Source organism: Zalophus californianus, chromosome 9 (assembly GCF_009762305.2).
Source record: "Zalophus californianus isolate mZalCal1 chromosome 9, mZalCal1.pri.v2, whole genome shotgun sequence".
Taxonomy (NCBI): domain Eukaryota; kingdom Metazoa; phylum Chordata; class Mammalia; order Carnivora; family Otariidae; genus Zalophus; species Zalophus californianus.
The window spans coordinates 108118815-108134847 of NC_045603.1; the positions used below are offsets into that span (position 1 = coordinate 108118815).

The following is a 16033-nucleotide window of genomic DNA, read 5'->3' on the forward strand; positions in this document are numbered from 1 at the left end:
ATGCTGTACATCATATCCCCAGGACTTATTTTATAACTGGAAGATTGTACCTTTTGACCCCCTTCACCTATTTGTTCACCCTTTACTCCCCACTTCTGCAGCCACCAGTCTGTTCTCTGTATCTATGATTTTGTGTTATTTTGTTCCATACAGATTTTATCATTTTTTTTCCTATCTGTGGAAAAAAAAATACTATTGGAATTTTGATAGGGATTGCATTGACTCAGTAGGTTGTGTTAGGTAGTATGGACGTTTTAACATGGAATATCTTTTCATTTGTGTTTTCTTCAATCAGTGTCTTATATTTTTAAGTGTACAGGTCTTCTACTTCTATGGTTATTTATTCCTAGGTATTCTTTTTGATGCAATTGTAAATGGGATTGTTTTCTTAATTTCTATTTCTGGTAGTTAGTTATTAGAGTATAGAAATACAACAGATTTTTGTATACTGATTTTGTGTCCTACAACACTACTGAATTAGTTTATTATTTTTAATAGTTTTTTGGTGGAGCCTTTAGGATTTTCTATATATAATATTGTTATCAGCAAAAAGTGACGGTTTTACTTCTTTTCTAATTTGGATGCCTTTTACTTTTCTTGTCTAATTGCTGTGGTTAGGATTTTCAATAGTATGTTGAATGAAAGTAGTGAGAGTAGATACCTTGTCTTAAAGCTTTTAGCTTTTCACTGTTGATTACACTGTTAGCCATGGGCTTGTAATATATGGGTTTTATTGTGTTGAGGTACATTCCCTTTAAGCGCACTTCGTTGAGTTTTTTTCATAAATGGATGTTAAATTTTGCCAAATGCTTTTTCTGCATCTATTTAGATGATCATATGATTTTTATCCTTGATTTTTAAAATATTTTCTTTTTTTCGAGAGAGAGAGGGAGAAAGAGCACGAGAGAGGGTGAGAGAGTGAGCATGGGGGGAGGGGCAGAGGGAGCAGGGAGCTGCTGTGTAGGGAGCCCGATGTGGAACTTGATCCCAGGACCCTGGGATCATGACCTGAGCTGAAGGCAGATGCTGAACCAACTGAGCGACCCAGGCGTCCCTATCCTTGATTTTCTTAATGTGGTCTATCACACTGATTGAGTTCAGGATGTTGAATAAATCCCACTTGATCTTGGTGTATGATCCTTTTCATGTATTGTTGAATTTGGTTTGTTAATATTTTGTTGAGGATTTTTGCATCTATGTTCATGAGGGATATCAGCCTATAATTTTCTGTTCTTGTGGCATCCTTGTCTCATTTTGGTATCAGGGTAATACTGGCCATGTAAAACGAGTTTGGAAGGGTTCCTTCCTCTTCTATTTTTTTGAAAGAGTTTGAGAACAGTTGGTATCAATTATTTGAATGTTTAGTAGAATTTACTAGTGAAACCATTTGATCCTGGACATTTGTTTGCTGGGAGGTTTTTGATTACTTATGCAACCTTACTAGTAATCAGTCTGGTTAGATTTTCTATTTCTTCATAATTCAGTTTTGGTAAGTTGTATGTTTCTAGGAATTTACCCGTTTTTTTTATACATTATCTAATTTGTTTGCATATTATTTGTTCATAGTCATTTCTTAGCGATACTTTATATTTCCATGGTATCAGTTATAATGTCTTCTCTTTCATTTCTGATTTTGAGTTCGTTTTTTCTTCTTGGTGAGTCTAGCTAAAGGTTTGTCAATTTAGTTTATTTTTTCTAAGAACCAGCTCTTAGTTTCATTGATCGTTTCTATTATCTTTTTAGTCTTTATTTCACTTATTTCCATTTTGATCTTTGCTATTTCCTTCCTTCTGCTAACTTTGGCCTTCCTTTGCTCCTTTTTTCCTAGTTGCTTGAGGTGTGAAGCTAGTATTTATTTGAGATTTTTCTTGTTTCCTGTTGTAGGCATTTATTGCTACAGATTTCCATCTTAGAATTGCTTTTGCTGCATCCCACAAGTTTTGGTATGTTGTATTTTTCATTTTCTACCCCTTTCCGTCTTTTTTTATTTCTCTTTTGATTTCTTCTTTGACTCTTTGGTTGTTCAGTAGCATGTTGTTAAATCTCCATGTATTTGTGAATTTTCCAGTTTTCTTCTTAATACTGATTTCTAGTTTTATGCCATTGTGGTCAGAGATAATGCTTGATAGGATTTCAGTCTTCTTAAATTTATTAAGATTTATTTTTCGGCCTAATTTATGATCTGTCCTGGAGAATATTCCATGTGCACTTGAGAAGAATGTATTCTGTTGCTTTTGGATAGAATGTTCTATATATTTCTATTAAGTCTATCTGGTCTAACATGTTTAAGGTTGCTGTTTCCTTATTGATTTTGTCTAATATAACTATCCCAGCTTTCTTTTTGTTTCCATTTGCAAGGACTATCCTCCATCCCTTCACCTTCAGTTTGTGTGTATCCTTATATCTGAAGTGAGTCTCTTATAGGCAGCATATAGATGAGTCTTGTTTTTGTTTTTAAATCCATTTTGTCACTCTTTGTCTTTTGGTTGGAGAGTTGTGTCCGTTTACATTTAAAGTAACTGATAGGTATGCACTTACTGCCATTTTTTTGTTAATTGTATTCTGGCTGTTTTGTAGCTCCTCTTCATTCATTTCTTTCCTTGCTCTCTCCCTTTGTGGTCTGATGACTTTATTTACTGGTGTGCTTAAATTCCTTTTTCTTTATTTTTGTGTATCTTTATCTTTTGTGTATCTTTTGTTTTGCTTTATGGTTACCATGAGGCTTACATATAACAACTTACATTTGTAACTGTTTCAGTTGATAACAACTTAAGGTTGAGCGCATTCTAAAACTCTATCTTCATTTTTACTCTCCCCCACATTTTATGTTTTTGAAGTCATGTTTTACATCCTTTTATTTTGTGTATTGCTTAACCAATTATTACAGTTATAGTTATTTTTACTACTTTTGTTTTTTAACCTTTATAACTACCTTTATAAGCAATAATCCACTATCTTTGCTATATATTTATCATTTTCTTGCCAGCGTTATTTTATTCCAAGACCAGAAGTTGTTAATATTGATGAAGTCCAGTTTTTTATCAGCTTTTTCTTTTATGATTCAGGCTTTTTGTGCCATAACTAGGAAATATTTGCTTAATCTTTTGCTTAGTTTTTAATGTGATCTACCTAAATTATCCCCTTATTCTCCACCAGAGCTGCTAACTCCTTGCAGTGTCCAAACATGTTATGCAAAGTGGGCAGGGGTGAGGAAGGAAGGGATGGAGTCAAAATACGGCTCAGGGGCCAAATCCTTCCCTCTCCCTGTTTTTTGTAAGTAAAGTTTTATTGGAACACAACCATGCTCATTCATTTGCTTATTGTCTGTGGCTGCTTTTGTGCTGCAATGCAGAATTGAGTTAGTTGTAACAGAGACTAAATGGCTCTCAAAGCCTAAAGTATCTACTCCTTTACAAGAAAAGTTTGTTGACACCTGAGACAATCTATTAGTTCCTCTTTCCCCATTTCTTGGGGATAACTCTCCTGGAGCCCTTTATTCTTATCTGTCTCTCTGGACAGGTTGTTTTTAAACTCTGTATAGTTGCTCTTCTGAGAAATTCCTGTTCCTCCTTTGTTAGATCCCTCTGTTTCTGGGATCCCAAGTCTTTCTTGGTTTGTTTCATTCCCTCCTGGTAGAATATATCTTCTATTTTCCTGTGAAAAAAGGCTGTGTGGGAAGTAAATTGATACCACTCTTGATAAGAGAATTCTAGGTGGTTAGCCATTTTCCCTGAGAATTTTGAAGGCATAACTTTATATTACCTTCCAGCTTCCAGTGTGGCTCTTGATAAATTTAAAGACTTTCCAACTGGTTATCCAGTTAGTTTCCTACAGTCTGGATTTTGCTGACTTGTAGGTCGAAGGTTAGTAATGCTTGAATATATAACATGTATAGCATAGAATGCATTCAGACGACCTTTTTTTTTTTGAGCAACTTCATTCGCTTAGTATGTTTTTGAGGTTCATCCATTTTGTAACATCTATAGTAGTTCATTCTCTTACATGTGGAATAATTCATTGTATGGATATACTGCATTTTATATATCCATTTATCTGTTGATAGATGTTTGAGTTAATATCTGCTTTTTGGCCTTTATGAATAATGTTGCTGTGAACATTTGTGTACAGATTTTTGTGTGGCCATGTTTTCTGTTGGGTATATATGTAGGAGTGGAATTTCTGGGTCATATGATAACTCTATGTTTCTATAAATCACTCGTAATTAATTTACTGTTGATAATCATATATATTTAGAAATGGTTCTCTGAGAAAATCTAGTCTATAAATTGTTTCCAAATGTAGTGAAAATTTTATAGGTATTATAATTAATGTTGACATAATGTTATTTGGAAATGTAATGACACATGAATTTTTTTTTTTTTTTGTATTTAGAGCCTGTGATTTGTTTTTAGGGTTCATAACACTCATGGGCCTTAGGCATAGTACCTGTGTACTGCCTAAGTGTTAAAAACCCTAACATTGTGGTGCCTGGGTGGCTCAGTCTGTTAAGTGTCTGCCTTTGGCTCAGGTCATGATCCCAGGTTCCTGGGATCAAGTCGCACATCAGGCTCCTTGCTCAGTAGGGAGCCTGCCTCTCTCTCCCTGCTGCTTGCCATCTTGTGTTCTCTTTCTCTCTCTCAAATAGATAAGCAAAATCTTTAAAAACAAAACAAAATCCTAACATTGCCTGGGTGGAACCCAGAAAAAAGCTAAGCTGGTAATGTGAGAACTTTGTGGATACTCAGTGGGACATAATCTAAGTGGGGATGGAAATGGTCTTGGCAGGATGTCAGGCATAGGACCATGATGTGGTCTTTAGTAAAGCACAGGGATGAAGAAGACTCGTTTGTTTTTACGAATTACCAGACAGCTTGGGTGATGTAGAAGAATAGTGCAGTGATCGTGGTCCTGTTTCTTTATTTGCTCTGTATCATTCTTATATAAATTCCTCCTGAATAAATTACCATGTAAACAATTTAAATAAGTTGAAGGAACTTAGATTTTTAGTTATATGAGCTTTCTATTGTGCAGGCAGAGAATTTAAGAATTTCAGCATACTTTCAGCTATTGGTTCATTAATTTCCAGTATGTTTCACTAAGCTAGTATTTTTCTCACCTTAACTTTCATATTCTCCATCCATCTAAAAATGGATTATCACTGCATATGTACCCACTCTACCATAAACCTGTTGGTCTCAGCAAAGAAGTCAGTGTCACTCTAATTCTGTCAAAATTTGAATAAAGGTAAAAGGCAATCTATGTAGCTATTAAAATAATTTACAAGCAGTGGGCATAATGCCATTTTTATAAGGGGAAAAAACTATTGTGAAGGGAACATTGACAACTTTTGGTAAACAGTAACAAAATAGGCCTTATCTTCAAGAAACGCTCAGATAATTACAGTTCAGGTTAGTTAATGCTCTAACAGTGGTAAGTATAGCATTTCTCAAGTGCTACATAAAATAGGATACCTCACCTGGTTTAACTGAGCCCAGGAAAGTTTTTTAAAGACAGATATACTAGACCAAGCCTATAATATCAGTTAAGAGTTAGGTGAGTGGGTAGAAAGAGGGAGGAAGAAAAAGAGAAGAATTTTAGGTAAAGAACACAAAAAGAGTAAAGGCTGGGTGTATGTATCAGCCTGTTGAGTTCAATGACCTCTAAGCAGAGAGAAGTTACTGGATTATGATGTCAAGGAAGGGAGTCCCATGAGAAGAGGAAGCTGGAGAGATGCTTATACTAATAAGGTCAAATCATAGAAGCTTAGTGTGCCAGGTTGTCAGTGAGCTTAAGCTTTGTGCTATCTGTAGTGGAAAATACCAAATGGCTTTAAGTACAAGAGTGACATGGTCACCTTTTTGGTAGGTAGGTTATTTTTGTCTTTGTCTTTGCCTGTTCTGAGATTCTAACCTTGAAGGTCACAAATTTTATTTATTGACCACTATATCCTCAGAGGCTAGAGTGGTGCCTGGCAAGTATTTAAGATTCACCAAAGATGCTAGTAAGGCAGTATAGTTGCATATAGCAGTTAGGAGCATGGGATCCACCACAGGTCTGAATCCTTCTGAGGCCACCATTAAATAGTGCTGTGACCTTAAGCAGGTTCCTTAATCACCCTATGACTCAATTTTCTTATCTGGAAAATGGAGAGAATAGTTGGACCTACCTAATCAGATAGTTCTGAGAATTAAATTAGTTTATATAAAGCACTTAAAATAGTGCTTGGCTCATAGTAAGTACTATGTAAATATTATAGGAATGGATGAATTTAAGAAATATTCAGGAACACAGTTGGATAGGATGTGGTAAATAAGAGTGAGAGGAGTTAAGGTTAATTCCCTTTGTACAGCTAGAGCTTTACCTCCCTCCCTTCCTGTTTCTCCCCTACCCCTACTCACAACATGCATACACGACACACACACATACGCTTACACTGACTCACTCTTACTCTCAGATTAGCGCTCATCCGTTCTAGTTAGTACTGGAAGTTTAAATAAAGCCTGGTGGTTAGTTTCTGGTATGTTAAGGAAAGACTGTTGATTCAGTGTGGCACATCCTCTTGGATTTTGTTTGGCTTCTCTCTGATTCCTTTTCTTTCTCTTTCTTGAAGTTTCTTCCTTGGACTCCTTGAGTTCTTTTCTTCTCAGGACAGAAGTGTAAGAAGGGTTTAGATCCACCTCCAGTTGGTGGGCTGGGGGTGTGTAGCCACTTCCCTCCCCGTGTCTCATTTTTTTCTTTATGCTTCTTCCCCTTCTCCCCATTGTTTTCCTACCCCCTATTTTCTTACACAGTAGGAGAGACAAGAGAAGGGATTTCCTCCTTATTTGGCCTTGTCTTCAGGCTAGCGTGGTGTTCACAGTTCTAGTAATTATGGAAAACTTTGGGGAGGATGTTAAAACACATGTCAGAAAAGGATTCCCTTCTTCAATTAAAGTTGACTTTAAAAGAGTTCTCTTTTAATCTGTTTTTCTGATGTGATATTGAGAAGCATTTGGAATCTAGCACTTGAGCCAAGTTTCTCTATCCTTAGGACCCTTTTGTTTCAGAAACCAGCTAACTTCTAGAATATAGCTTGTCTGCCTAGGCAAAAGAATTCTTTTAGCTCACTTCTAGGCTGGTTAAGGTCACCAGAACCAGAGGTTTCATGCTAGAGCCATGCTTTCATTAGGGGAGTGGGATTGGATACTCTGAGAATCTAAGATGGAGCCTCAGCTCTCTGCTACATCCCTGATAGTCTTCGAAATCTATAAATATTTTTATCTTTTTAGGTTCATGTGGATTTTGCATTCTACTTTACACTTCATTTGTTTTGATAGAAATGTGAATTTCCTCCCTAATCTTTTACCTCAACTAAGGCTCTGGGAAGATAAACCCTTTTACTTTCTTGTGTCTTCTCATATTCACCCACATACTACCCTCACTCCCCAGTTTAAAGAGTACATACAAGGATTTGGAGCCAAAACCTTTTTATTGAGTGTCTCTTGCATATTTCTTATGATGGGAGTTGGCTTTTTGGCTAACGGGGCCCCAGCTTTTTTTTTCCCTCAACACATTGAGCCTTCTGAATCCTTGAAACAACACACTTGATCATAAATAACTTGTAGTAAAAGCTTTCCATTTCCTAGAGTTTGTAATGAATGTAAATATTCTATGTAATTCCTTGTCTAGATAGTCATGAAAAGATAGTGGCCAGTGTTTATTGTGTTTTTATTATGTGCCAGGTTCTGTTCTCACCCCTATTGTCTATTGTGCTGTTGAATTATGTGATGCTTTAAAAACAAGTAACTTGTTTGTAGAATTCATGCTAACATTACTATTGTTTTCAATTAACAGATTTCAACACTAAACTTGCACAATGTCTTTGAAACCAAGAGTAGTAGATTTTGATGAAACATGGAACAAACTTTTAACGACAATCAAAGCTGTTGTCATGTTGGAATACGTCGAAAGAGCAACATGGAACGATCGTTTCTCGTATCCTTTTAGTGAGGATTGATAAATATTCTTGTATTGATAGTGATATTGTATCAATAACTGTATCAGTGAAAATTGGTAAATGTCCTAAAATTGATAAACTTGTTGAAAAGTGAGAACAGGTTTATGCTTATATAAATGAAAGAGAATGCCAGTGTGACTACTTTCACATATATTGTTTACATTTCCAAGTTCATCTGTATGTGTCAGTCAACAACCTGAGAACCTTTCATTTAACAATACTGAGCACTCATGTATATGTCAGGTACTATTCGAGGCTTTGGGAATACAGTTGTACACAAAACCACTTTCCCTTCATTCTATTAAGAGAAACACACAATAAACAGGTATTTAAAAAAACTTAATGCCACTGCTTCTACTAGCAGGTAGTGATAGACTCTGTAGGGAAAAATAAAGCAGGGTAAGGGCATGGAGAATGGTTGGAGTATGTGTGTAAGCAGCTCTCTTAGGTTGGATGATCATGGAAGGCCTCTCTGAGGAAGATGGTGATATGTGAACAGAGACTGGACCAAAGCGAGGGAACAAAAGTCGTATCTGGGGGAAGAATGTTCCAGGTAGAGAGTGAATGGCAAGTTTAATGACTTGATAGCTAGAAATACGTTTTTTAATTGGGTTGTCTATATTTGTGAATTAGCAATTTTATATGAAAATACAAATTTGTGGTTTCTCTAGAATAATCTGAATCCCGGTGTCCTGCATTCCTACATGACAGCAACCTTTTTTTTTTTTTAATATATACATACTGTATATATTACTTATATATAAAAAACACTGTGCACCCCGGCATTCTGTATATAAACTCTGGCACCAAGAAAAAATCCCAAATATTAAAATACTTCAGCTTCTTAGTATTTGGGAGGTTAAAGGGGTCTCTAGGAACCCTTGGCCACAGGTACCTGGGGCAAAGCCATGGATGGTAGTCTCATCAACTCTACCAATGTCTGCCAGGGACCAAGGCTGGGTGGGCATGGGGAAAACGTAGGTACATTGGAACATGTTCACTGGCAGACTTCTGAACTGCCTCGGTCTTTTACCACGGGTAACACCATACATGTCCTGTCTCAGGGTAAAGAAAGGGGGTAAGGTTGAGGCCTGGGTGTCTCTGGGTCCAAATGGCAAGGTAGTGCCCCAGGTCCTTGCAGGAGACCTTGAGGACTGGTTGGATATTGTAGGAACCAGAGATTCTTCCTCCAGAAAGGGAAATTAATATGTGAAGGTATTAACCAAAATGTGTGTGGAGATTCACAGTTTTTTCCAACTCTGTGCTGCCCTCTAGCAGTCTTCTGGGTCTAAGGGATGGCTACCCTCATAATGTGGGCATATGCTCTTTAGAGAAGCTTGGATTTTATAACACTGACTCAACTTGTTCTTAATGCTTAATTCAGTTTTTATATTAAGCTGAATGTTGATGCAAGAACGGTGAGGTTCTTTTAGACCAACAGCAAACCATCTCATTCATTACATTTGTAGTCACTACTAAGAAATGTGTTAGGCTACCTATGTTCTAGGCACTAAAGATAAATAAAATGATGGTAATGTTTCTGGAAGCCTTCATAGTCTGCAAGGGTGTTTTATATTTTTTATATTATTTGGTATCTCAAACAAGCCTGTCAGATTGGTGGGGCAGGTAATAATTGTCTTTATTTAACAAAGGAGGAAATTGATACTCACATCATGCAGGTAGTAACCGAAGGAGCACAGACTTAAATATGAGATTTCTAACATCTAATTCCCTATACTTGCCAGTATATCTAGAGGATAATTGATATGGATTTTGCCTTTGAAGAGCTTATTATTGAATTAGTCTAATTTTTTTATGGAACATCATGGGTTGTTTTGCATAGGAATCTTAAAAAAATGGAAAATGTTAAAGTTACTTGTGTGTTAATAAGGTTACTAGACAAGGTACATAGGTAGTTTTAAGGCTATTTCAACTAAAATATGAACAGAGAAAGAAGGAGTTGGTCATAGAAATACGTGACTTCCCTGGAAAGTGTCGCTTCGGTCATTTATTTCTAAAATGTTTATTGTTTGATTCATTTAAGATAGTCCAGTTACCTGTTCATGAATTTTCTTCTCCTCTCTTTAAAATAAAGAATATCTGCGAAAACAATAAAATTAAGAGAATTTCTTACTTTAAATTTTATTTTGGAAAATAAAGGACTGTATTACAAATTGTTTTGAAGTAAAATCCCTTTCCCTGTTAATTTGCCCAAAAATATGAGGTTGACTTCTGACTCTTAGGTATCTTAGGTAAAAATTTTAGAGACTATAAAACTTTAATCTTTTGAAAATGAAAAGAAGCCTACTCCAAATTGTGTATCACTGTATATGATAGTAATTGATCTTTTATAAAGCATTTTTTGGGGTGTGTGAAGTGTAATGTGGTTGACCCTTGAACACAGGTTTGAACTACATGTATCTACTTATACGTGGGTTTTTTTGGGAAAGGTTTATTTTATTTTAGAGATTTTCGAGCTGGGGAGGAGAGAGGCAGAGGGAGAACAGAGAGAGAATCTCAAGCAGACTCCCTGCTGAGCATGGAGCCTGATGTGGGGCTCGATCTCAGGACCCATGAGATCATTACCTGAGCCGAAATGAAGAGCCAGGTGTCTGACCAACTGAGCCATCTAGGCACCCCTTCCCCACTTTTTTCTAAACAAATACAGTACTGAAAATGTATTTTTTCTTCCTGACGACTTTAATAAGATTGTCTTTTCTCTAGCTTGCTTTATTATAAGAATACAATATCTAATACAGAAACAAAATAGGTGTTAATCAACTATTTCTATTTCAGATAAGGTGAAGTCAACAGTAGGCTATTAGTAGTTCAGTTTTGGGAAAGTCAAAAGTTATATGTGGATTTCCTTCTGCTGGGCGTTTGGCACCCCTCACTCCTTCATTGTTCAAGGGTTAACTGGTACATGTGTAGAAAAATTCATAAGATGTACATGTGGGGTTGAACAGATAGTTAGAAAGCAAACCCCTGCATAATCGCTGCACAGGTTGAGAACTAGAACACTGCCAGGATCCACCAACTCTCCCCTACTACATGTCCACCTCAGTTCACAAGCCCACTCCTTATCTTAGAGGGAACTACTCTTGTGACTTTTGCACTTATTGTTTCCTTGTTGTTTTTTTTAAATAGTATAACTGCTTATGTATACAGCCCTAACAATTAATTGGTTCTTTCTGTGTTTGGAACTTTATATAAATTGAATCATGCTGTGTATATATTTCTGTGTCATAATTTTTTCTTTCAACTTATACATGTATGTGATTAATTTGTTACCAGTGACGTTGTAAAATATGTATTAATAGCCCGATTTTACAGCTGAGGATGTCGTGGTTTAGTGATGGGATAAGATGACTTACTCATATTGTAGGATAGAATGCGGAAGTAAAATGCTCCAGTCTCCTTATGCTCTTGAAGTGGGCATTAAGGAAGCTTGGTCTGTCAGTTGAAGTGTTTAACATGTGTAAGTACAGAATTTATGGAACCCTGTCCACAGCATTTTTTACTAAATATAAACTCCATAAGGGCGGGGATTCTTGGCCATTTTGGTCACTGCTGTATTCCCAACATCTGGCACATGTAGGTATTCAGTAAATATTTGGGGAGTGAATAGCTACTGTCAAATGTCATTAAGTATACTGCACAGATGAAATAAATAACATTAATATTTAGGTAGTTCTTTTATTGTGTTGATAAGCAGGTTTCTTAACACTCATCCTTCATAAATGTACTGCGTCCAGGTACAATGCAAGGCGTTCTGGTTGATAGGCAGTGTAAATAAAAGACCTCAGTTTTTTAATACATAAAAAATTACCACAAATTTAGTGTCTTTGGGAAACATCCTTTTATTATCTCACAGTTCTGTGGATCAGAGGTCCACGGTGTGACTGGGTTCTCTGCTCCGGATCTCACAAAGCCGAAATCAAGGAGTTGGCTGGCTAACTCTCATCTAGAGCTCAGGGCCTCTTTAAAGCCCATTGCTGTTAATTGGGAGAATTCAATTTGTTGCAGTTTTAGTTCTGAGGTCTCCATTTTTGTTGTCTCTTGGCTGTGAACTGCTCTCAGTGACTTGTTACACTTCAGGTTTTGCATGTGACTCCCTTCCGTCTTCAGTGCCAGCAGTGACATGGCAAATCTTCCTGTGCTCTCTCAGACTTCCCCTTCTGCAGTTAACCACAGAGGGCTAGAAGCAGATGGAGATCTGCTTTTAAGAGGCTCATTTGATTGGATTAGGCCCGCCTGGAAAGTCCAGGCTACTCTCTCTATTGGGGTCAGCTGATTAGTAATCATAATTCTGACTTTGTGCTCTGAGTCCCTTTTGCCATGTAAAGTAGCAGTCCCAGGTGTTAGGGTGGAAAATCTTAGGAGGCCATTTTTAGAATTCTCCCTAACACAAGTAATAATACTTCCTAACAGAAACGTTATGACAGCTTAGGGTGGTTTGGGATTTACTCTTTACTGAGGATTTCTGTCAAGTGCTTTTCTACAGTAAGGCTAGGTATAGATCTAGATTTACTGTTGTGTTTTTCTGGGTTGGAGTTCTTTGACTGTTTTGGTTTACTTTTAGTCACGGTTTTCTGCCTTTTCGTAGCTGTTAAGACAATTCCCAAACCCTGCAGTATAGTATAGAAGCTCTCCTACTTAAGGGCAAGGTAGATTCTAAATGGTTTTATGTAAGTCCAAAGTGATAAGTGAGCGGAAATCTAAAATGCATTCATGAATGTATTTCTCCCAGATAGAAAAACCAGGTTTTAAAACCAAGCGTACTGTTGTCCTCATTTCTAATATATATTCTGTCAGGCATCTTTTCAAACATAGACCAGTTTTGACTACATTGAAAAGTACTGAAGTAGGTCATCTCCATCCCTGATGATCCTCACAAATTTTAGGAGAACTTCTTATTAACCTTGGCGTCTGCACTTAGTAGCCCATCATTTTTTCTTAGATTGTACAGATTGGGAAAGGTCTTATCTGTAGTTTTCTCTGCTTGAAGCATCAGTAACATTTTCACTCTATTCCACGTTAAATCAGGTGAATATTTGATTATTGTGATTCTGTAGTTATATACACTTTAAAGTGTTTCCATTTTAACCAATAATTTTATATCCTTGCTTGCTAGTTGATGATTTCATAGATACTGCATCTTTTACATATTGCATGTTTATTCTTTTTCTTCAGAAATATCAATAAAGATCTTTATTTTTTATTGTCAATACTTTTTTGGTCATTGTACCATTTTCAATTTTAAGATAAGCTTTCCTTTTTTTTTTTTAAATTCACCAGCACTGTTTAAAAATTTGTTTCCTGTTATATGTAATATACATAACTTAAAAGCACATCCATATGAATCTCCTATAAGCTAAACCTTCATAATAAGAACCCATAAACATGCAATGTGTACTTCTTTTCCCATGGCTTGGTTTTCTGTCATTGTTTTTTTTTTCTTCTGTTTGTTTGTTTGTCTTAAAGATTTTATTTTTAAGTAATTTCTACACACAACCCTGAGATCAAGAGTTTCATGTTCCACTGACCGAGCCAGTAAACTGCTCCTCTTTTTCTCGTTTCTAATGAGAGTCATCTGCAGTGGCCCTCAGCAGGACCAGGACACACAGGATGAGAGGGCCTAGGGTAGGGGCAGGTGAGGGCCCAGACGGAAAAAGACTAGACAGCAAGAGTTGAGGGGGAGCAGAGACAGAAGAAAGGAAGGGGGATTTTGCAGCCCAGTGTCAAGACCTCCAAAATAATAATACAGTGTTACTCCTCCTTTCCAGGTGGGCAGTTTTCTTTCTTAGAAAATGGTTGATGGTGTGTGTCCTGCTGCTGTGGATAATCTTTACATCCCCATTGTAGAACTCATTGTTTTGGACCCACTACATAATAGAATTAATAGTGTTAAAATTAAAAATTAAACCCAAGCATAGGTAGCACCTTTAATAGAGAAAATGAACCAAAATAAATGATTTTGCTGCTGGCCGACACTGTCTTTTGGTTGTGACAGAGTTCAGAACTTTTGCTCTGGAACAGTTTTGTTTTTTGTGAGAATTTTTATAAGTGGAAAGTTCATAATAGAGGAATTTGTATATCCTGGCTCCCAAAAGAGTAACCTAAGGAAAAGATGACTTTGGAGAAGACAGTGTTTAAATCTAAAACTGGCCTCCTCCAGTTATTTCCCATTTTTTGTTTTTTAAAGTGCCTTGTCTAAAACCAAATCATAATTGAATCCTGTAGGGGTTAGGTGCTCTTCCTAAGGCCCAAATATTTCCAGGGTGGTTAGATATTTGAATAGGTTAGAGAAAAACAGCATATTTAGAAATATCTTTTAGACAGTTAAGTGACATTATACAGTGGTTAACTGACACCCCAAACTATGGTGAGTTAAAAAATTAAAAGATTTATTAAGGTAGACTCCACTGAAAAACACGCAAGTACGTCCTCACTGATGATGTCAAACAGTATATAAATCCTGTATATGGATTGAAATGGGAAAGTCTCCCTGTATTCCCTGTCCTGCACAGATCCTTTTTCCCTAAGTGGGAAGAAGGTAAGTCCTGTAGTGTGTCCTTTCAGCCAATTTTGTTTACATGTACATGCAGTGGATGTATTGAGATACTAATTTTGGTGATACAAAACATTTGGGCACATAATTAGCATATCATGCTGAAATTATGGTATTGAATCATGTTAATTTTTCAGTATCAAGTTGTGTATTCTAGAAATAAGTATTATGGCTTCAGGAAAAAAAAGAGCAAATATAGATGAAAATTCTTGAAATAAGTATTCAGAACTTAAAGATCTTAAATGCATCAACACCTAAGCCAAAAAAATTGTTGATCTAGATCCTGCCTAAATTTAATCTTTATTAAAAAAAATTTAAATTTAAGTGTAGTATACACACTGACAGTAACACACAGGTGAATTTTCATAACATGAATGTACCCATGTACCCAATAAATAGCACTCCTAGCATCCCAGAAGCACCCCACATTCCCCCTCAGTCACTAGGGGTAACTACTCTTCACTTTTTTTTTTTTTTTAAGATTTTACTTATTTATTTGACAGAGAGACACACAGCGAGAGCAGGAACACAAGCAGGGGGAGCAGGAGAGGGAGAAGCAGGCTCCCCGCTGAGCAGGGAGCCCGATGTGGGACTCGATCCCAGGACCCTGGGATCATGACCTGAGCCGAAGGAAGACGCTTAACGACTGAACCACCCAGGCGCCCCTCTCTTCACTTCTAATATGCTTAATTCTGACAACAATTTTATATTTGTCTTTACTAGGGTAAGATTGTGATGAGTAATTGAGATTGAATATAAATATATGATAAAACAAAACAAATCTCTTATGTGGTGAACTAGGACTTTTTTTTTTTCCCCTGAGGAATTTATAGCTGAAACCTCCAAGCTAGATCCAGGAGCTCATCTAATACATTATTTTGGAGCACCTTTCTTCTGTATTCATACCTTGCTCCTTCTCCTCTCCCCAGACTATTACCAATTCTCTTAAAATTTGTGTCCAGATAAATTTCTAAATTCTTTCTTAGATGATGTATGTTAAAATTTCATTTTCTTTGTAGTATGTTAATATTTTTGTTATTGTTGGTAAATAGTTCTTACATACTATTTTTTAATCTATTTATAAAGGTTCATTATATCTCATTTAAAGTAATCGTAATAGTTTGTTTCTTACTGTATATTTTTTTTTCTACAAAAAACCTGGCACAGGAGCACCTGGGTGGCTTAGTTGGTTAAGCATATGCCTTCAGCTCAGGTCATGATCTCATGGCCCTGGGGTTGAGCGCCCGAGTTGGGCTCCCTGCTCAGCGGGGAGTCTGCTTCTCCCTCTCCCTCTGTCCCCCCTTCATGCTGTCTCTGTCTCTCAAATAAATAAAATCTTCAAAAAACAAAAACCTGGCACAGCAGTATTACACTATATGGATATTTTTGCTTTTTTTTACTGTAAACTTTTTTCAGTTTATATTTAGCACAATAGTATACTGAAGAATGTATACATATACACATGA

The 16033-nt window shown here is 36.5% G+C and overlaps 1 protein-coding gene across 4 annotated transcripts in view; it reads left to right on the top strand.

Moving 5' to 3' along the window:
* Window positions 1-16033, top strand: part of CUL2 (cullin 2) — a 102439-nt gene that overhangs the window by 13630 nt on the left and 72776 nt on the right. For all 4 annotated transcript variants that reach the window (XM_027594885.2, XM_027594887.1, XM_027594884.1 and 1 more), the window contains one exon: window positions 7834-7974. In XM_027594885.2, the coding sequence (XP_027450686.1) occupies window positions 7856-7974 (119 nt within the window). In that variant the 5' untranslated portion in view covers window positions 7834-7855. The remainder of the gene's footprint in view (window positions 1-7833; window positions 7975-16033) is intronic.